The sequence below is a fragment of the Corylus avellana genome, chromosome ca6 (genome assembly GCF_901000735.1).
Source record: "Corylus avellana chromosome ca6, CavTom2PMs-1.0".
In the NCBI taxonomy this organism is placed as follows: domain Eukaryota; kingdom Viridiplantae; phylum Streptophyta; class Magnoliopsida; order Fagales; family Betulaceae; genus Corylus; species Corylus avellana.
The window spans coordinates 12,868,077-12,892,284 of record NC_081546.1 but is presented as its reverse complement, the minus strand read 5'-3'; the positions used below and the strand labels follow the sequence as shown (position 1 = coordinate 12,892,284).

The 24,208-nt window shown below is 37.0% G+C and overlaps 1 protein-coding gene across 1 annotated transcript; it reads right to left on the bottom strand.

Moving 5' to 3' along the window:
* Positions 1-38: 38 nt before the first annotated feature.
* LOC132185202 (uncharacterized) lies at positions 39-4,033 on the bottom strand. The gene is made up of 5 exons (XM_059599007.1): positions 3,533-4,033; positions 3,260-3,328; positions 938-1,047; positions 742-829; positions 39-353 (listed from the first exon to the last, which is right to left on the bottom strand). Exons 1-5 carry the CDS (start codon positions 4,031-4,033, stop codon positions 69-71), a joined length of 1,053 nt encoding a protein of 350 aa, XP_059454990.1. The 3' UTR covers positions 39-68.
* Positions 4,034-24,208: the final 20,175 nt, after the last annotated feature.

Sequence of the window (24,208 nt, the reverse complement as noted above, 5' to 3'; positions counted from 1 at the left end):
CATCCTCCCCACCAAAAAAAAGATTCAAGGCCTTTGCAACCAATTAGTAAATGTGATTATCTAAAAAATTAGGAAGTGACGGGGTGCTCTACAGACAAAGAATTCACTTCTCTGGTTCCAAGTGATGCAGGTGAACTAGGAAGCTGTTGTTGGGTTGCAGAAGATGCAGCTACATTCACTATAACAGTTGATGGCACTGATGGTTCTGATGGATCAGAGGTGGATGCCCTTCGCCATTGTAGTTTGTTGGGTGTAAAATTTCTATTGTTGTGAGTTAAAGGTGCTTCGCATGGACTCCCAGCAAGCTGGCTTGGTCCTAATGTTGCACCAGCTAGTTCTGCCTTCCTTACCACCTACACACCAAGCACAAGGATAATTGCAAAAAGAAAATATGCATCTTAATTTCTCATAAATCCATTTAGATCATTGGGTCCACGAGGGATTTATGCTAGCTGCAGTGTGTCCCTTTATTTGAAAATCTTAATATGCAGGTCGAGGAATGGGAGAAAGTTGAGAGGACATTGGGAGTAACTTCCATCATTTGATTTGTTACAACTATCTAGTTTTCTATATCTCAACCTCAATTAAGTCAACAGAAAAAATTATGTAACAAAAGAGTCGATCTATATAAGACTGCTCCAGTTCAGCGTTTTTCTCAGTTCATAATTCTGATTTAGTCATATCTCAGCACATCAATGATCAACCAAATAGAGATTATAGGAGGTATCAGGACTAGTTTACCTTTATGGGCCTTGAAAAAAATCGAGCTCCACTCAATTCCAATGCTTTGTCAACAGATTGCTTACTGGCAAATATAACATAAGCAGACCTAAAAGAGAATTAAATTCATTAACCTGTCAGTAAAAGATACAATATATAAACAGAACATGTACCTACTTAGTGACCATCAAAGTAGAGATGAAGGAATTTCATTTACCCTCTTTGCTGTGCAGTTGATTTGTCAGTCAAAGTCACCACATTGACCACTGCCCCACATTTGGCAAAGTACAATGATAACGCTTTTTTATTGGCTCCTGCAAAATGTACCTGATATTCCAAAACAAGCCATGTTTAATAAGTCGATTTTTTATTAGACAATGACAACGGCACAAAAGAAACAAAAGGATCAGATTGCTATAACTATAGCCCTTGGTAAATTAACCAAAGATGATGGTTTATATGATATTGTGGATGACTACTTCAGAGGGACCGTTTCATTTTTGTAGGTTGGTGCAGTCTATTGCTCCTTCCCTGTTCCTTTTCGCCTTAGGGAGTTGGATTACAGGTACAACCTTTGTACAAAGGCTCAATCTCTGAAGACTGTCTTCAGTGGAATAGGCATAATAGCGTCATTTATCTCTCATGACTTTCACAGTCGGGCTATTCTCTGCCTCCCCCACCCCCCGTGAATTAAGAATTTTATGAAACAACAAGATCCACTCAACATGAATTATGAGTTGATGAAGCTTGCTAGGTGCTGGCGTAAGTAGTAACTTCTACAATTGCTAAAGCTTTCTCTTTAAGGCTTTCTACTCCACCTATTGTTAATCAAGCGATATCAAAGAGAATATTTCCTTCTGTCCTGCACCCCATTAACTGGCAGCCTTTGCCACCTGCCCCAGCTTAAATGTACGGGGCTTCGAGACCAGCTACAAATTTCTTTAGAATTTCATAACCATTCACCCACAACCCAAATCCTTTCCCTACAATTAATTTCAATCCCTAGCCACCCTAAGATCCCTTAAATAACCTGCTGCAAGAAAAACCTGCAACCCTTCTTGCTTCCAGCAATTTACAACCCATGAAACCCTCTATTTCCCTTTCCCAACCTTCAGAAAGTTTTGACCCCAATGTTTTCCTAATCTCTTTTACAAATTAAATAAAGAAACTTCTCATTTTGCTGCTGCCAGATATTTACCTTTGCTGCCCTATGTCACTCTGGCGCCATCTCCAGACAACAAGCATCCATCCAATGCCGATCTGGTACTGGACCAAAACAAAAACATTACTAACAAATTATTTTGTGCCAAGCTGGCTACACTGTTGCATTGTTTATCAGCATAGCTGAAAAGCCTATAAACTTGGCCTCTTGATTTCCTGTTAGTCTCCTCAATGCTTAAATGTTAATTACTTTCTTGACATCTCATATGGCAATGGTTGAAAGTTTCAATATTTTCGGATCTTTCCCTACAATCATAATATGCCTTTCCAATTAATATCATTAATTTTGGTTCAGATTATGATACAAAAGAGTTAAGCAGTTGTCCACAAAAACCATAGTAGGGGCCTTATTTCTTTCTTCTACCTGATCATTTGCACCAAATAGGCCTAAATGTGTGGGAATGTAATCAATATGATCTTGCTCTGGATAGTAAAGGATAAGATAGCTAGTTTTCAATTGATTTTTAGTATCCATTTAAGAAAAAGTGTTATGCAACAAATCCTCAAACAACATTTCGGCCATTCCATTTGTCAAATAGTTTCATGATGTATTTTCTAGACTGAACTTAGGAACGAAAGGCCAGGGATAGGCCTAAATAACAGTTACCAAAGAACATGCATCAATAAGTCTGACTCAAATGGACAGCTAAACCAGACTACGATGTATAACTATCTAGGAAGCAATTAAGAGGATTTAATACTGAAAAAGGGCATATAAAAAGTTTCTCTGCGTTTACATTTGTCACAAGCACAGTTCTTGATTCACTATCTTCTTCTGGAAACTTCGATGGACCTGCAAACAGACAAGTGAAAAAAAATCCCGCATGATCTTGACCATTTGGTACAATACAATAAACTCACTGATTTTCAACCGTCAACTAGTTAAGCTCACTACATAAACAGCTGTATTTTGGTACTACACTCAAAACATACAATTCCATTCTCTCATCCTACAAACAGGTACCCAAAGCCCAAGGGAGACCAACATGTGAACACACTATCAATTTATAGAAACGCTTCATTGTCAGCACAGAGCTTACAAGTAAAACAAAGTATTACGTCCAGGCCCAGGAGTTAAAGAACAAGAGAAATTAGAAAATACACCCCCAACAAAATTTCCCCTGCAGAGGTCACAAGTGTGAACCTCTGACTGTAACTTCATCCTCCCCGTTCCCACAACCGCTCCAAATTCTGAAGAAAACTGAAAAACTATAAAACCACAAATAAATCCAATGCTTTAGAAACTTGATGCATTTATTGGAATGGACTTACTAGAATTCAACAATAAGTTGGGCTTTCCATCTTTTTCAATCGTCACCTGTCTTGATCGCAGCGTAGACATTTCCATCTCAATTTGATGCAGTCTTTGTTTCACATCTAAAACTTCCTGTATGCATGAAAACATTGAATAAGGTAAAACCTTCTCCCAATATGCAAATAAAGGACATATACGTCAGGAAAACAACAAATAAATTCCTTTTACAAGTTAACCCTCATATCATGGTACTTCCCACAATTTGTGCTTGCTACAATTAGCAACCATGCTTTTATTCTTGTTAAATGACCATGGTTTGGCAGGCAGAAAACATACCAAAGCCAGATTTGGAGTAGTAGTTTTGGAATCCTTGGTCAAGTTGGATTTCTTGAAATCCTGAGAATTTTCTTCGCATGGAAGACCCACATTTCTCTTAACCACCAAAGGAACTAGACCGGAACCAAGGCCAGCACCAACTTCACCAAAGTGTCTCTTTCGTCCGATGTTACTCACAGCATGAGGTTCACAAATTGTACCCATGACATGATCGAACTTTCTACTCTCAGCAAGGTTGTTGTTACCAAGCCCAGGAACTTCCCCTGTCACAGTCCTACTACGTTCACCATTTGGCACAGGAAGCACTGATGGTCGCTGAGTAATTACTTGCTCATCTTGCTTCATAAGACCAACACCACTCACATCAACAGTCTTGCTCCCTTCAGGTGTGCCATCGCATGGCTTGCCCAGTCTATCCCAAACACTACCACGCGGCCTTCCACTGTGGTGGGAGTCGGATAACACACCTGTGGGTTGTGCCCAAAGGCCAGTTCCAGTCATATTAGTGGCAGAAATATGTCTGTGATGAGCATATTCTGAAAGGAAGAGATGAACATAGTTGCTCACTGTGATCAGCATATGAGGAACCACAAACTGTGACTAGTCTTTACATTGTTACCAAGTTAGAATGAATCGTATTCAACATAAATGCTGATAGTTCTAGCAATGAGGACTGCATATGTCTGGCAAGGTAAGAAACCTCACCTGATGGGGAGGATTCTAAATGGCTAGAGGGAGTTTTTTCTCGTTCGTTAGGTAACCAACTGGAGCCATGATTGACAACCTGCTCTACAATGAAATGAGCATCGATTCATGCACAGGTTAGACGAAAGATAGAATGTGTTTCACTAGGAATGACCCATAACTTCAAATTTAGTTTGTTGCCAACCTTCTTGTTAGATTTATTGCTACACTGAATGCTTTCATGTCCAGCATTGGAGCCACCTTCGTTTTTGGTCTGCCAATGGGGCAAACCCACGTTAGGAAAATAGTTACAGAACAAACTAAGCAATCATCTCACAATATGTATGTTAGAGTTTCATTTATGTATTACAGAATGTTTCATTGAATGAGCTTTTTCAAGCTAATTTTACAGCATCATATTTTCGTCATTTGTTTTCTTGAGCTCATAGTAGGAATTGTTAGGCATTGTAGATGTGATTTGCTTGCCAAGAATTTGCTTTGAGTGATGAAGGAAGGGAATTCTCTATGTATTGATGAAAGTATTTTCTGAATGTTGAATTTGTCTCACCAGCGAACATATTTGTTTCTTCTATTAATTCCTTGATCAATGGCATAATCCCATTTGAAAAGCCATGGGATTTTATATTTCTTTGCCATATGGAGCAAGGAAGGAAATTGACTTTCTGTTTCATTAACTTTGTAAGCTGCACAGAACTGCTGTAATGCATTTGCAAGTTCTGGGGGTAAAATCTCAGGAATAATCCCATGACTTTGCCACCATCTGTTGAACCAAATAGGGAGCTGACTGCTGAAGTTGTTATCAAAACAAAGATACCAAGAATGACTGTTATTATTGTTTTGATAAATAAGTACTTTTGACCATGCTTCAATGTAATCATAGTAGCTATATTGAACTTGGTGGCCCTGCAGAACTTTGAGATTAGATGAATGACCCTATTCTTTTGCTGAAATGATCTCTATGATATACATTTTATTAAAGATTATTCTTTTATGTTCTGGATATAATTTGTTTGGGACAGAGTCTTTGGTAATTGATGCTATTTGGAGTAAAATGTCTCTGTAGAAATTGATGGATTTAGATGGGTGAAATGGAATGAAATTCCATTTAGGAGGGAAATAATTTTTTACAAGATTCAAAGGATCCTTGAGATGACGCTGGTCATGTTCTATAAAAAACAGGTTTTCTATATAGGTTTTTTGGACAAACCTAGATTTATTGGTATGGGTAATTGGCTGGTTGGTATATAATTTTTGTTGCTGTATGAGTTTTGAAGAGTTCTGTTGGGTTGGGATAACGGTTGCTGTAGGACATTCTACCAACTGGTGAGGGTCCGGATGACTTGGGGATGCTAAAGTGGATGAAAAAGTAGGTCTTGGGGAACCAAGAACCTGAAACTTGTTTAACATGTTAATGGGTGAACATGTGTCATAGGGGTTTATATTTCCTGGGCTCAGGACTATATGGTGACTTGGTTGTGACTTAATGGAAGGTGTTTTATTTTTGTTTTTACTAGATTGTGGCTTTTCAACCATCTTTTCCCTGCAAAAATTCACGAGTGAGGAAATCAGGTGTAGAATTTTGATCTTCTTTGATGTATTCAATATCAAAATCAAAGATGCTTAAAATTGATTGCTATCTGGCAAAAATCTGTTTACTTGCTATATTTTGAACATCTTTTTCTAAAACATGTTTTGCACTTTTGCAATTGACTCGAATTAAAAATTTTTGGTTTAACAAATCACTTTGAAACTTTGAGATGCATAATACTATAGACAAAATTTCTTTTTTAATAGTACTATAATTACTTTGTGCTGAATTCCAAATTCCTGAATGGAAACAAACAATTTGTTCAGGAGAATCTGGAGAGATTTTCTATTTGAGAATACCCCCATATCCAATGTTGGAGGTCTGTTTCTACAATTTTGAAAGCTTTTACGTCAGGAATGCCAAGACAAGGCAAAGTCTTGACATATTTTTTGACTTCTTGGACAATTGAAGTATGAAGATCTGTCCAAGGTGGAGGGTTGTCCAAGGTGGAGAATTGCGAGTCCCCTCTTGGTATCAGAGCCTATTGTAGATCTGTTCATCTTGATGTCTATTCATATATTTGTTAACTCCATAAAACATAATTGTAAAACAAGTATATTTTTAGATGTTATCTTTAGCAAAACCTTTAAGTTCTATGGGATGTACGCTTTGTGCCGTCAGCACAGTTAGGCTGGGTAGGCTTGTAAGTCGAGAGGACACACAGTAGGACACACAAATAGCTATTCTAAAACACTTAAAGACCCGTTAAAGAGAACCATTTGGGAGTAGAAAGTCTTCAATTTTGTTGTCTTGTCCTTAACAAATATTTTGAATTATGTCTAGGTTGTTTAGATCCACATCTTCTATGAGCTCTACATCTAGTTTGCCTTCTTTACCTAATATAGTTAATGAAGAAGAATATAACATTCCTGAAGCAAATATAGATTCACATGATTGGAACATACCCAAGCTCCCAACCAAAGAAATTTATAAATCAAGTTTTTCACCCTTGTCTTTTAGCAATGATTACAGCGTAAAAACAGTTGAACAAGTCTATGCTTTAAATAAACATCATGATACATGTCAATTACTTTCTAAAGAAGTAATTAAAAAACTTAGAGAAAAGAAAATGAATTTCCTTCACGTAGGATTAATCCAAGTTGCAGTAAAACCCTTAGTCCATCTAGGAATTAATGCCTCTGTACTTTTGTGTTTAAGTGATGCAAGACATAAAGATTATAGCACTAGCATGTTAGGAGTCGTTGAATCTAGTCTTCATAAAGGACCAATTCATTTTGACTATTTCCCTGACTTCACTGTAAGTTTAAGTGATCCACAGATTTTAAAAGCTTTAACTTTGAACATTAAAACAGCAGGTTACGATATGTTAGAAGGAAGACAACCTTTAGCATTAATTTACATATTTTATTATAAGTCAATGAAAACAAATCTTAATGTGCATGCTCTTGTTAAAAGTCTCAAAGATAAAACTTTACTTATACAGACACATTCTTGTGATGTAAACGTTAGAGTACCAAAATCAGTAGTTTTGTCTGAAGTAGAACTTCCATTAGAATGGTTATTAGAAAATGAAAACATTCCAACAAAAATAGAAAATACAGCATTTGATCTAAATTGTTTACAACAATACTTAGATGGTATTGTTAGGTTAAGTTTTGATAGACCAAGACTCAGCAAACCACCCTTCATGATAAAAGAAACAGCTTTCCATGATACACCAACAAGCCATAGAAATCCACAAGATACAAGCCATAGAAATTCTGCCTCTTCCTCCGTTAATATTGAACCTTTAAGAAGAGATAAAAATTTAAAGTTAAAAGGTATAAAAGTAGAATCTATAATAAGCTCCCCATGTTATACAGCTAATCAGGAAAATTTTGAAGAAGAAGGACCAAATTTCCCAACACAAACAGATATAGAAGAACCTCCTTTACACTCACAATTAATGACTATAAGTAAACCATTTACTTTAGACCTCCAACCCTTAATAAAAAACTATAATTCTACTAAGAATACAGAAAAAAGAGAAAAATATAAGTTAAAATATACAAAAGAACAAAAAATAAAAATCTTTGCAGAATGGGGAAAATTTATGAATGAACATAAGTTATATATAAAATTCTTTGACTTTATAAAAATTTATGAAAATAAAAAATTAAACATGTTAACCCAGTGGGAAAAAGCAGAAGATAAAACAATAATAGAAACAAGTCACCCTCCAAAAGAATCGATCTTTGTAAACTTTAAAGGATAAAAAATTTTAGCCTCACCTTTTAAAACTTCCAAAGATGATGAAATAAAAAAGATCATGGAACAAAACAATTATACAAACCAAAGCCTCATAACTACAGGAAAACAATTAGTCTGAATAGAAAACAGAATTAAGGTAACTACTACCCCAACTAAAACTCAAACTAAAAAGAAAAAACCCCATTACGAATAGCCTCTTGAAAATTTCACAACCGAAAACATTAAAATTAAAAGAAAAAGACGAAACCTATTTTGAAAAGGTCAATAATATGCTAAAACAACTTCAAAATGTCAAAGATGAAACCTCGCCCTCTAAAACTGTCCAGGTCATTGAAATAGACAAACAAATAATCACATATGAAACAACAAGTGAAACACAAAGTTCAGAATCTGAACAAACTACAAATCAAGAAATACAACAAATTGAACACCAATTCAATGAATTCCAAGTTAATAGAATGATTAGACCAATGCCTAACACCCCTAATTGGTACTCTAGACCTACACCACCAGAAATTCAATATGAAGAACGCAATGTTTTTAACCAATTCTCAGTCTCTACTGACAAAATTTATGAATGGAATATTGATGGTTTGTTTGAACAAGAAATTTTAAATAAACTACAACACATGTCAATGGTTACTAATAATTACCTTACAAATTCAGAAAAAACTAATGCAGAAATTGTAGACATTTTAACATCAGGATTTACGGGAACATTAAAAGCTTGGTGGGAAAAATACCTAACTGAAGCAAATTGTAGTGAAATAAAATATGCATTTCAAAAAGATGAAGAAGGAATCCCAATTTATGATGAAGCATATAACAGAGGAATCCCAATGGAATTAATGTTCTAATTTACACCATAATGAAACATTTTACAGGAATCCCTAGTAATGTTACATTCAGAATTCATGACCAACTAAGTAACCTTTGGTGCCCAACCTTAAGTGATTTTAGATGGTATAAAGATGTTTTTATATCAAGAGTAATGTTAAGAGATGATTGTAAAAATGCTTTTTAGAAAGAGAAATTTATCAATGGTTTACCCAACCTATTTGCCCATAAAATCCGTGAAAAATTAAGTAATAAAACTGGAATTATAGAATACAATAATCTCACCTATGGAGACATCATAAGTACAATAAGTAAAATATGATTAAAAACGTGTATAGACATGAAGATAAATAAAAACTTGAACAAAGAAAAAAGTGAAGCAAAATATGAAATGAGAAATTTTTGTAAACAATATGGCTTACCTCCTATACCACCCTCTAGAAGAAAACATAAGGATAAATACGCAAAAACTAGAAAACCCTACAAAAAAGGTTGTAGAAAAAACAAAAACTTTGAACCAAATGAATATTACAAGAAAAATAAAACAGCAAGAAAATATTACAAAAAACCAAAAAACGAAAAATATGATAAGAAGAAAGTAAAATGCTTCAAATGTGGAAAAACAGGCCATTACAAAAATGAGTGCAAAATAAAAGATAAAATCAAGCAATTAAAAATTTTTAACAAAGAAAAAGAAGATTTGTATAAAATCTTAGAACTCAGAAATTCAGATTCTAGTGACAATGAAGATGAAATTTTTAACACCTCAACAGATTATGAATCAAGTCAAAATTCTAGTAATTCAGAGATAGAACTAGGTTGCAAAGATTCATGTCGTAAAACAAAACTTAAGATAAATGTACTAACCAAACATGAAGAAATGCTATTTGATTTGATAGAAGGAATAGAAGACCTAGAAACTAAAGCCAAATACCTTAAAAATTAAAGAGTAATTTAATAAAAAATGAAACAAAAAATGGACCAGCAAAAATTATAGAACCACAAATTAGTATTGATAAAATCTTCAACAGATTTAAATCAAAACAAAGGGAAGTAACCCTCCAAAACTTACAGCATGAAATCAATCAAATCAAAATAGAAATAAAAGATTTAAAAGCCAAAAACAAAGAATTGGAATAAGAAGTAATGATTTTAAAGATTAATAAAAAAATTTCTAAACAGAGTCAATCTGAAAGTGAACAAGAATCAGAAGACAAAAAATCTACAAAATCTTCAACCAAAAGTTTAATCTTCAAAGAAACTACAGATAAAAAATACTTAAACATAATTGATAGAATTCTTTTCCAAAAATGGCACTCTAGAGTAACAATAATTATTAATGGTGAATTCGAATTTGAAGTTATAGCTTTGATAGATTTAGGTGCAGATTTAAACTGTATTCAGGAAGGAATGAAACCTACTAAATATTATTCAAAAACTATAGAACATTTATCATCAGCCAATGGCAGTGAAATGCAGATAGATTACAAGTTACCTAAAGCACATGTCTGTCGAGATCATGTTTGTTTCAAAACTTCATTTGTCTTAATAAAAAACATGCCTGATTCAAAGGTCATATTAGGGAATCCTTTTTTATGGCTTTTGTATCCTTTTACTACAGATCACAAAGGAATTACCACAGAAGTTTTAGGAGAGAAAGTAAAATTTAAATTCTTCAGAAGACCCCATACTAAAGATCTCAATATGTTAAAAGAAGTTTCAATTTTTAAAACAATTAACATTTTATAGAATAAGAGCAAGCATTTGAACTCCCTAAAAGAAGAAGTTAAAAATAAAAGAATCGAACAAAAAACTATCAAGTGACATCCTTTTACAGAAAATTGAAAGATTCAAAGAAAAAATACAAAATGAAGTTTGTTCTGATCTCCCCAATGGCTTTTGGCATAGGAAAAAACATATTGTAAAACTTCCATATGTAAAAGATTTCAGTGAAATAAATATTCCTACTAAAGCTAGACCCATCCAAATGAATCAAGATTTAATGGAACTTTGTAAAATTGAAATTAAAGAATTGCTTAACAAGGGGATAATTAGAAAAAGCAAGTACCCTTGGTCCTATTCAGCCTTTTACGTACAAAAAAATGCAGAATTAGAAAGAGGAGCTCCAAGATTAGTAATAAATTACGAACCTCTTAATAAAGTTTTACAGTGGATAAGATATCCTATTCCAAACAAAAAGGACCGGATAAACAAAATAGGTCAAGCCAATGTTTTTTCAAAATTTGATATGAAAAATGGATTCTGGCCGATCCAAATCCATGAACAAGATAGATATAAAACAGCATTTGTTACACCATTTGGCCACTATGAATGGAATGTCATGCCCTTTGGGTTAAAAAATGCTCCAAGTGAATTTCAAAACATCATGAATGAAATCTTTGACCCTATAGCACATTTCTCAATTGTTTAAATAGATGATGTCCTCATATTTTCAAAGTCAATTGATGAACACTGGAAACATCTTTATTCGTTTCTTAGTATCATCAAAGTTAGTGGTTTAGTTGTTTCAACTACAAAAATCAACTTGTTTAAAACAAAAGTCAGATTTCTAGGATTCAACATTAGTCAAGGAATGGTTAAACCCATTGATCGGGCCATTCAATTTGCAGACAAATTTCTTGATATCATCCTTGATAAAAATTAGCTTCAGAGGTTCCTAGGATCTTTAAATTATGTTGTTGTTCAAAATCTTAGAAAACATTGTAAACTTTGCCCTGTCTTGGCATTCCTGACGTAAAAGCTTTCAAAATTGTAGAAACAGACGCCTCCAACATTGGATATGGGGGTATTCTCAAACAGAAAATCTCTCTAAATTCTTTTGAACAAATTGTTTGTTTCCATTCAAGAATTTGGAATTCAGCACAAAGTAATTATAGTACTATTAAACAAGAGATTTTATCTATAGTATTATGCATCTCAAAGTTTCAAACTGATTTGTTAAACCAAAAATTTTTAATTTGAGTCGATTGCAAAAGTGCAAAACATGTTTTAGAAAGAGATGTTCAAAATATAGCAAGTAAACAGATTTTTGCCAGATGGCAATCAGTTTTAAGCATCTTTGATTTTGATATTGAATACATCAAAGGAGATCAAAATTCTATACCTGATTTCCCCACTCGTGAATTTTTGCAGGGAAAAGATGGCTGAAAAGCCACAATCCAGTAAAAACAAAAATAAAACACCTTCCATCAAGTCACATTTCTTGGCTAAGCCCAAGAAATGTAAACCCCCATGACACATGTTCACCCATTAACATGTTAAACAAGTTTCAGGTTCTTGGTTCCCCAAGACCTACTTTTTCATCCACTTTAGCATCCCTAAGTCATCTGGACCCTTACCAGTTGGTAGAATGTCCTATAGCAACCGTTATCCCTACTCAACAGAACTCTTCAAAACTCATACAGCAGCAAAAATTCTATACCAACCAGCCAATTACCCATACCAATAGATCTAGGTTTGTCCAAAAAACCTATATAAAAAACCTGTTTTTTGTAGAACATGACCAGCATCATCTCAAGAATCTTTTGGATCTTGTAAAGAATTATTTCCCTCCTAAATGGAATTTCATTCCATTTCACCCATCTAAATCCATCAATTTCTACAGAGACATTTTACTCCAAACAGCATCAATTACCAAAGACTCTATCCCAAACAAATTTGATCCAGAACAGAAAAGAATAATCTTTGATAAAATGTATATCATAAAGATCATTTCAGCAAAAGAATGGGGTCATTCATCTAATCTCAAAGTTCTGCAGGGCCACCAAGTTCAATACAGCTACTATGATTACATTGAAGCATGGTCAAAAGTACTTCTTTATCAAAACTATAATAACAGTCATTCTTGGTATCTTTGTTTTGATAACAACTTCAGCAGTCAGCTCCCTATTTGGCTCAACAGATGGTGGCAAAGTCATGGGATTATTCCTGAGATTTTACCCCCAGAACTTGCAGATGCATTACAGCAGTTCTGTGCAGCCTACAAAGTTAATGAAGCAGAAAGTCAATTTCCTTCCTTGCTCCATATGGCAAAGAAATATAAAATCCCATGGCTTTTCAAATGGGATTATGCCATTGATCAAGGAATTAGCAGAAGAAACAGATATGTCTGCTGGTGGGACAAATTCAACATTCAGAAAAATACTTTCATCAATACAGAGAGAATTCCCTTCCTTCACCACTCAAAGCCAATTCTTGGCAAGCAAATCACATTTATAGGCAAAAATTGCAGCAACCATGGCCATGGTCCATTGTAAAGAAGACCTCAAAGACCTTTGTAGAAGCCTTCTCCTTAAAGCTGAATGCATTGAAGAACAAGGAGAACAAAGCCCAGCTTCGTCCTCTGATGTACAAATTTAATTGTACTCGCATGCACACGAGTCGTGTGCAGTACAGCGTGTGCAAGTGCGAGGTCGATCCACAGGGATTTGTGTTGGGTAAACCAATTTCTATTTAAACCAATTCTATTTTAACCTAGTTTCGAATTTCATGATTTTTGTCATGCAAAAATAAAATATAAACTAAAGAAAATGATGAAATAAAATGGTAAAGAACACTAAGGTTTTAGAATGCACTTCGCCAAATCTTAACTCTGTATCCTCGTATTTGTTCCTACAATCGACAAACTATTGTGCTCAAACTGTTTTGTTCGATTTTTTTACAAATATCAAGTTTAAATCATTCAATGAATCCATCAATTTTTACAAATCACAACAATTATCCGATTTGAAATTAAATCATCCTATGTATCCATTTGGTTAACGAATCAGAACGGATATCCGATTTCAATCGAATGAATTGATGTATCCGAAGGATGAAACACATCAAATATCCAACTCCAACACATGACAGTTCATCACATTCAATTAAAAGATATAAATCAACCAATTGAATGAAAATCCACAACATCCTTATTCAAAGTCAAAATTGTATAAACTAAATATGAGAATACATGAGTTTGTCAATGACGAAGCTTCATCTTCAACCTTAGTTGAAAGATTTAGCCTCTCATGATAACAATAACAAACAAATATTGAATTGTCATTATCAGAGAAATAAAACTTACAATGAAAAACAAAGCAAAAGCTTCCCCACGGCAATACCTCATATTTCAGCTTAAAACGGCGTCTCCCCATGCCCGTTACAAGAGAAAAAGTTGTATATAAATAATAAAAAACTAGGGTTCAACGCTGCTAGGTCAGCGTGAGTGCCCTCGATTGCACCCAAGGTGCGCTCGAGCGCACTTGGTTTTTCTTTCAAGGCTCTTGCGGACTGCACTTAAACAATGCGTGCTAGGGCTGACGTGGTCTTGCGCTCGAGCGTGCCGTGCTTGCGCTCGAGCGCAGGTGCGCTCGATCGTCGCTCTGTGTGCTCGATCGTCGCTCTGTGCACTCGATCGTACTTCCAGGGATCTTCAATTATTTTGCTTATTTCCACCCTCAAACCGCAGTTTTCTCTTAATGACTTGCAACACATCAAAACACCAAAACTAACAAAAAAAATCAGAAAATACTAAAGCTAAAGTCTTAGCAAATGCAAATTAAGGGGTCCAAATATGCAATATTTGGCACTCATCAAATACCTCCAAACTTACATTTTGCTAGAGCCTTAGCAAAACAAAATGAAAAACAAATTGAAAGTAAGAAACATAAGTCCACTGTCGTGGGAGAGACAATTGCATTTAGCATATGCAACAAGCCTTTTAAACCCCTAGACATCCTTAGAGGACGAGTGAAGTCTCGTGAGGGTTTAACAGGAATGATACCCACAAATATTTATGCACTATGTTACTTGACAAACAAAGACTTCCACACAAACACATGGTTTTTAATATCATGAGGAGGTTTATCACAGTGAACACTACAATCACATCATCAAGACAACCACAAATCATTCAACTCAAAGATGAAAATTTGAGACAACATATGTTTCAATAAGTGCAATGTGAGACTAACATATAATCATGAGGCTTCAATTTATTCTCAAACTTGGGTGTACCTTAGAAGTGATAGGAATTCGCTCAGATGAAACAACCAAGGCTTAAAATTTTATTTTATTATTTTATTATTTATTATTTTTTTGTGTAGCCTGTGCAATGCTTAGCTTCCTTAAGCTTTCTAATTGACCTATGTAATAAGTGTTGGGCCAGAGACTCCCAAACCAAATGGTTTTAGGGCACTAGATGTAGAAACATCCCTAAGGGCTTAATTACTCAAGTCAACTAGGCTACGAAGCCAAACTAGCCATACAACCAACCATGTTAGGTTTCTCATCTTTTTACGCGAACACTCAATGCTTTGTGAGGCATGAGGTCCGGTTACTCAATGAGAAGCTCAAACTGATTTTTTTTTTTTTTCAAGCCAAGGTTTCATCACACTTCATCCTACCAATCTCGAAATACACCCTAATCAAGTCGAATCTTATACCTCACCGATTCTATGCTAGTGTGCTCGTGGTGATAAATTCAAACATGTGAAATCTCTCTAATCCAACAATGAGTCAAAAGACTCAAATTCCTAATGATATGCTGTGTTAAAAATGCTAAACAGACCAATGACATGCAAACCACAGAATAGGTGTTACCCTTGCTTAATCAATAACATAGCAAATTTATTTATTTATTTTTAACAAAACAACACGAATAATCAAAGAAAAAGACAGAGAAATGTCTACCCCACCCCCAAACTAAAATGACACATTGTCCCCAATGGGTCCAAAGATACAATACCAGATAAGCGGCACAAGTCGGGTGTAACGTAGGAGAACGCTCCCCCAAACTTGAATGGTAGACACTTGCGCTGAAAAACACAACATAAACAAACAAACAAGATAAAATGGTAAGGGAAAGAAGTAGGGTTGCCTCCCACAAGCGCTAAGTTTTAAGTCTTCAGCCAGACTCTCCACAAAAGACGACAATCACTCAGAATAACTCGGATCCTCCAACAATGTTGTCTTGATCTCCTTACTCCTCAACTCTAAGAATGGTTTTAATCTCTGTCCATTCACCTTGAAGGTGCTACCATTCTTAGGATCCTCAATCTTGATGGCCCCATGAGGAAAAATTGACTGAATGATAAATGAGCTTGTCCACCGAGATTTCAACTTGCCCCAGGAAAAGATGCAGCCATGAATTGTAAAGAAGGACTTTCTCACCAGGCTCAAAAGATCGTCTCAAAATGCTCTGGTCATGAGCCTTCTTCATCTGTGCCTTGTACAACCGCGCAGAATCATAAGCATCATTCCTCAACTCTTCCAATTCATTGAGTTGGAGCTTCCTTTGTGAGTCAGCCTTCAAAAGATTGAAGTTCAGCTGCTTGATGGCCCAATATGCTCTATACTCCAACTCCACGGGAAGATGGCATGCTTTCCCGTACTCAAGCCGATAGGGTGATATCCCAATCGGGGTCTTGAAAGCTGTCCTATATGCCCACAATGCGTCACTCAATCGCATAGACCAATCTTTTCTATTGGGGTTTACCGTCTTTTCCAAAATATGCTTGATCTCGCGATTTGAAACTTCAACCTGTCCACTCGTCTGTGGGTGATACGGGGTGGCAACCTTATGTGTGATGAAATATTTCTTCATCAACTGCTCAAAAATCCGATTGCAAAAATGCTTACCTCCATCACTTATAATTGCTCGAGGTGTACCAAAACAAGCAAAGATAGTGTCTCTAAAAAACTGGACCACAACTCTGTGGTCATTGGTCTTGCATGCAACCACCTCCACCCATTTGGACACATAGTCCACAGAAACTAAGATGTACAGATAGCAAAGGAGTTCGAGAAAGGTCCCATGAAATCGATGCCCCATATGTCAAAAATCTCAACAATCAAAATGGGACTGAGGGGCATCATATTCCTCCTAGAGATACTCCTTAGCTTCTGACAACGCTCACAAGATATACAATAAGCGTGGGCGTCTCTGAAAAGGGTAGGCCAATAGAATCCACACTGCAAAATCTTGGCGGTGGTCTTCTTAGCACTGAAATGGCCTCCACAAGCATGATCATGACAAAAGGAGATGACATTGGATTGGTCATACTCAGGTATACACCTCCTAATGATCTGATCGGGACAATACTTGAACAGGTAAGGATTGTCCTAGAAAAAATGTTTCACTATGGACAAAAATCTAGACCTATCTTGTCGCCCCCACTGCTGAGGCAGTTGGCCGGTGACGAGATAGTTCACTATGTCAGCAAACCATGGTGCGGGCTCATGAGCAATGTGCATCAATTGCTCATCAGGAAAAGTCTCCAAAATGGGCTGGTGTCCTCAGTGTAATCCACAGTCAATCTAGCCAATGATCCGCCACCACATTTTTGGAACCCTTCTTGTCCCGAATTTCTATGTCGAACTCCTGAAGTAGCAAAATCCATCGGATCAGACGAGATTTAGCATCTTTTTTAGAAAAAAGATACTTCAATGCTGCGTGATCCGAAAAGATGATGACTTTAGATCCTAGTAAATAGGGTCTAAACTTATCTAGCGCAGAAACAACTGCCAACAACTCCTTCTCCGTGGTGGAGTAATTGAGTTGTGCATCGTTTAGAGTCCTGCTTGCATAGTATATGACGTGGGGGAGTTTATCAACACACTGCCCCAAAATAGCTCCGATTGCATAATCCGATGCGTCACACATGAACTCAAATGGTACACCCCAGTTGCGCGGTTGAATAATAGGTGTGGATGTCAGAATTCTCTTCAGATCCCCAAATGCTATCTTGCAGTCCTCATCAAATAGAAATGGGGCATCCTTCACCAACAATTTGCACAAGGGCCTGGCAATCTTTCTAAAGTCCTGGATAAACCGCCTGTAGAATCCTGCATGGCCCAGAAAAGAGCGAACCTCCCCCACTATACGTGGGGGTGGAAGGTTAGAGATCAAATCCACCTTCGCTTTATCAACCTCAATCCCCCTGTGAGATATGACGTGCCCCAATACAATACCTTGCTTGACCATAAAATGACACTTCTCCCAATTGAGCACCAGGTTCTTCTCCTTGCACCGTACCAATACCAAAGCCAATTGGTGCAAACACTCATCAAAGGATGAACCAAAGACAGAGAAGTCATCCATGAAAATATTTAAGAAATGCTCTACCATGTCAGAAAAAATACTGATCATGCACCGCTGAAAAGTACCTGGTGCGTTGCATAACCCAAAAGGCATGCGACGAAAGGCAAAAGTCCCAAAAGGACAGGTAAACGTCGTCTTCTCCTGATCTTGGGGTCCACAGGGACCTGGTTATATCCAGAATAACCATCCTAGAAACAATAGTACTCATGCCCAGCCAAGCGCTCCACCATTTGATCAATAAATGGAAGCGGGAAATGATCCTTTCTGGTGGCAGCATTCAACTTCTGGTAGTCTATGCATACTCTCCATCCTGATTGAATACGAGTTGGGACCAACTCATCATCCTTGTTCTTCACTACCGTCAATCCAGCCCACTTTGGCACAACATGAATTGGGCTTACCCACTTGCTATCCGAGATTGGATAAATGATCCCTGCATCCAACAACTTAATCACTTCAGCCCTCACAACTTCTTGCATAGCTGGGTTTAACCTTCTCTGTGGCTCCCTCGATGGCTTTGCATTCTCCTCTAAGTATATCTTGTGCATCACCATCGAGGGACTGATCCCCTTGATATCCTCAATGGTCCAACCGATAGCTTCCTTGTGCTCTCTTAACACCTCTAGCAGTTTTTCCTCTTGAGCATCAACCAAATCCGAAGCTATAATCATAGGCAAAGCATCTACTGGACCTAGGAACTTATACTTAAGGTTATCCGGTAGAGGCTTAAGTTCCTTCTTGGGGGGATCAAGTGTTGTTGTCTCCTCCTTCTTACTGCTCACCAGAGGAGCAGTCTCCAAAATTGCATCTGCTTGCTCAAGCAACTTGTCCAAATCCAAATCCTCTCCGAACTGAGCAAAGCATGCCTCCAAGGGGTCTTCTATGCTTGATTCATTCATTGTCTCCTCCATAATCTCCTCAATGAAGCATACATTTCTCACTTCATCATACTTCAATGGTTGTTTGCTGATATCAAAGATATTCAGCTCCACTGTCATATTTCCAAAGGAAATCTTCATCACCCCTGTCCTACAATTAATCAGGGCGTTCGCCGTAGCTAAGAATGGTCGCCCTAGAATCACCGGTATTTGAAGTCCAACATTCTTGACCGGTTCTGTGTCTAGTACAATGAAGTCCACGGGAAAGTAAAACTTATCCACCTTGTTCAAAACATCCTCAATAACTCCCCGTGGTATCTTAACTGACCTGTCAGCCAACTGAAGTGTCATGGACGTGGGCTTTAGTTCTCCTAACCCTAATTGTAGGTAAACTGAATAGGGTAGGAGATTCACACTTGCCCCAAGATCTAAAAGAGCCTTCTCAATTCGACTGACTCTTATCGTGCAAGAGATGGTAGGGCACCCAGGGTCGTTATATTTAATGGGCAACTTGCACTGAAGGATAGAGCTAACTTGCTTGGTCAGAAATGCTTTCTTCAGGACATTTGTTCTTCTCTTAACCGTGATCAAATCCTTCAAGAACTTCGCATAAGAAGGCACTTGTTGGATGGCGTCCCAAAATGGAATATTGATTTGGACCTGCTTGAACACTTCAAGAATGTCCTCAAACGTCCCTCCTTTCTTGGGTGCTTGCAACCTTTCAGGGTAGGGTGCTTTCAGCACAAATGACCTAGGAGGGTCCTCAATAATGAGTGTGGCTGTAGATGGCTCGGCATCTCTCTTCTCTTTGTTGCCAATCTTTTCCTTTTCTTGCCCCACAGGGTTTTCTTCTTGCTCAACCACCTGATTGTCCACTTGTCTCCCTGACCTCAGTGTGACAATCGCTTGCACATGTTCTTGCCCGTGTGCATGATTTGAGGAATTCCCAACCATATATTGACCTTTTGGGTTGGGCACGGGCTGACTAGAAAACTTCCCCTTTTCTCTCTCACCCAAGTGATTGGCTATCTGTCCAATCTGACTCTTCATCTTTGCAATTGCTTGGGTGTTAACCATGGTGGCATTCTTCACTTCATCAATCGCTTGGATGTTTGCCATGGTAGAATTATTGAGCTCTTGTATGGTCTGGCTATTTGATTGTATGAATGCCTTCATTCTCTCTTCCAGCAATGATTGTGACGAAGATGCAGAAGGTTGCGCTGGTTGAGCTGAACGACCATGATTCTGAGCATGTGGGGGAAATCCTTGGTTCATTGGTTGGCTCTGCTTCCAAGAGAAATTAGGGTGGTTTCGCCACCCTGGATTGTATGTCTCCGAGTATGGTCCGCTTGCTTGCTTCCTGAAGTCGTTGAAAGCGTTCACTTGTTCCATAGAGCACTTAGCAAAAGCCGGTGAAAATGGACAATTCTGTGCTAAATGCAAAGGATTAGCACAGATTGAACAACCATCAACATTAAATGTGTTGGCAGCATTTATGGATTGACCCACTGCAAGAGCTTCAACCTTCTTGGTGAGGGCATCTATCTTTATCCTCAAGTCAGTGTCCTCCTTAACTTCATAGATGCCACCTTTCTTGGGGATACGGGTAGATTTATCCCGACAACTCAAAAAATTCCACTGTTGTGAGCTGTCGGACAACTTGTCTAATGCCTTATATGCTGCATCCCCTGTCAAACTTACGAATGCTCCCCCATTCATTGACTCGATCATACTACGGTTGGATTGGGTCAATCCTTGGTAGAAAAATTGAACGAGTCTCCACTTCTCATATCCATGTGGGGGGCATCTTATCAACAACTCCTTAAACCTTTCCCAACAATCTGAAAATTTCTCATCCTCCACTTGAGTGAAGGAGCTTATTTCCTTTCTGCATTCATTGACCTTTGACATTGGGAAATACTTGTTATAGAACTTGCTTAACAAGCTTTCCCAAGATGTAATGGATCTGGGCGTGTTGGAGTCCAACCATGCCCTGGCTTTGTCTTGCAGAGAGAAAGGAAATAGTCTGAGATGGACAGACTCCTCAGAGAAATTTTAAAATTTGAAAGTGGCGCATATGTCCTTGAATTTCTGTACACGACTGTAAGGATTTTCAAGTTCTATTTCTGTACATGACTGTAAGGATTTTCAAGTTCTAGGCCATGGAATGATGGTAGGAGTTGGATGACATGAAGTTTTAAATCGAAATGAGAAGCATTGGTTGGTGGCAACACTATACACGAATGGGATGTAGTGAAGTCCACAGGTGCGAACAACTCCCTAAGTGACGTAGTGAAGTCCACATTCCAAGCTCTAGCTTGCTCGGCATTTCCAGCTCTAGCATCCTCATGCTCAACCCTAGGTTCCTCTATGTTATCTTGTTGGTCTCCCATTTCACTCTCAACAGGTGCTCTCCGAGTTCTCCTAAGAGTTTTATCAATGTCGGGATCTAAAGGTGTCAAATCTAAGTTTAGGGATCTCCGACCAAGCATACACCAATCTCGAGTGTTCAAACAAATTGATTAAACAACAATGAATAATCACAAAAAGAACACAAACAACCAAACAAAAAAATAGAACTAACTATTCAACAACAATATACAAAAGAAATTTCAAAACAACCACAAAAAATTGTGCTTAGTTGCTTCTGGTGCCGCGCTCGAGCGCAGAAACAATGCGCTCAATCGCAGATGTGCGTTCGCTGCGCTCATGCATACTTGCAGAATGGATCGGGCACAGGCACGCAAGCTGCTCGCTGAAAAGGCTCGAGTGCGCTCGATCGTAGATGGAGTGCGATCGAGCGTACTGACAGAAACTAAAATTCTCTGAAACTGCAGCAAGAAAAACAGAAACAACAAAACCTTTTTTTTTAGATCAGAATGGCAAAAACAACAACAAATACAAATACAATAAAATAAAATTGCAAAAATAAAACAACTAGTATAAAAATAGAACCAATTCAAATAAAAATCAATTTCACAAACAAACAAGTCCCCGGCAACGGCGCCAAAATTTGATATACAAATTTAATTGTACTCGCAAGCGCACGAGTTGTGTGCAGTACAGCGTGTGCAAGTGCGAGGTCGATCTACAGGGAGTTGTGTTGGGTAAACCAATTTCTATTTAAACCAATTCTATTTTAACCTAGTTCCGAATTTCATGATTTTTGTCGTGCAAAAATAAAATATAAACTAAAGAAAATGATGAAATAAAATGGTAAAGAACACTAAGGTTTTAGAATTCACTTCACCAAATCTTAACGCTGTATCCTTGTATTTGTTCCTACAATCGACAAACTATTGTGCTCAAACTGTTGTTCAATTTTTTTACAAATATCAAGTTTAAATCATTCAATAAATCCACCCATTTTTACAAATCACAACAATTATCCGATTTGAAATTAAATCATCCGATGTATCCATTTGGTTAACGAATCACAACGAATATCCGATTTCAATCGAATGAATTGATGTATCCGAAGGATGAAACACATCAAATATCCAACTCCAACACATGACAGTTCATCACATTCAATTAAAAGATATAAATCAATCAATTGTATGAAAATCCACAACATCCTTATTCAAAGTCAAAATTGTATAAACTAAATAGGAGAATACATGAGTTTGTCAATGACGAAGCTTCATCTTCAACCTTAGTTGAAAGATTTAGCCTCTCATGATAACAATAACAAACAAAAATTGAATTGTCATCATCAGAGAAATAAAACTTACAATGGAAAACAAAGCAAAAGCTTCCCCACGGCAATATGTCGTATTTCAGCTTAAAACGGCGTCTCCCTATGCCCGTTACAAGAGAAAAAGTTGTATATAAATAATAAAAACTAGGGTTCAGCGTTGCCAGGTCAGCGTGAGTGAGCTCGATTGCACCCAAGGTGCGCTCGAGCGCACTTGGTTTTTCTTTCAAGGCTCCTACGGCGCTGTACTTAAACGATGCGTGCTAGGGCTGACGTGGTAGTGCGCTCGAGCGCAGGTGCGCTTGATCGTCGCTCTGTGCGCTCGATCGCACTTCCAGGGATCTTCAATTATTTTGCTTATTTCCACCCTCAAACCGCAGTTTTTTCTTAATGATCTGCAACACATCAAAACACCAAAATTAACAAAAAAAAAATCAGAAAATACAAAAGCTAAAGGCTTAGCAAATGCAAATTAAGGGGTCCAAATATGCAATATTTGGCACTCATCATCCTTCTCTTCAACAAACCGAGTACAGCCCATTTACTAGGAAGCCCAAGACCCCTATGATCTTGGTGAAGATTGAGACTTAGAGAAGCCCAAATACAGCAATCACTGTTCCAAAATACAGCAAACACTGTCCCCAAATATAGCACCATTCATGTCACTGTTCTGGTGGTCATTACTGCTGGCAGCTTTTACCGTTCAACATTGTTCATGCCAATGTTCACGTACTATTCATGTCAGAAACTACTGTTCATAGCACTATTCACCCATACAAAACACTGTTCATCTACAGTATTCAGCTTTAAATTTTTTATTTAAAGCTCCTTCTGCTCTTGTAAACGCAGCTCGGGTTCTTCCGAACTTAATTCTCTTTTCTTTTCTCCCTCTCTGATCATCTGTGAAATCTCACAATATGTATGTCAGAGTTTCATTTATGTATTACAAAATGTTTCATTCAATGAATGCTTTTTCAAGCTAATTTTACAACATCATATTTTCGTAAGTACTTATTTTCATATATCTTATTTTCATTATGTATATTCATATCTTATTTTCATTATGTTTATTCTTGTATATCTTATGAATATACATAACAAACCGAGCTCGGAAGACCAATGCCTAACAATTCCTACAAAAGCTAGATCCATCCAAATGAATCAAGATTTAATGGAACTTTGTAAAATTGAAATTAAAGAATTGCTTAACAAGGGAATAATTAGAAAAAGCAAGTCCCCTTGGTCCTGTTTAACCTCTTAATAAAGTCTTACAATGGATAAGATATCCAATTCAAAACGAAAAGGACCTGATAAACAAAATAGGTCAAGCCAGTGTTTTTTCAAAATTTGATATGAAGAGTGGATTTTGGCAGATCCAAATCCATTTGGCCACTATGAATGGAATGTCATGCCCTTTGAGTTAAAAAATGCCCCAAGTGAATTTCAAAACATCATGAATGAAATCTTTGACCCTATAGCACATTTCTCAATTGTTTATATAGATGATGTCCTCATATTTTCAAAGTCAATTGATGAACACTGGAAACATCTTCATTCGTTTCTTAGTATCATCAAAGTTAGTGGTTTAGTTGTTTCAGCTACAAAAATCAACTTGTTTTAAACAAAAATCAGATTTTTAGGATTTAACATCAGTCAA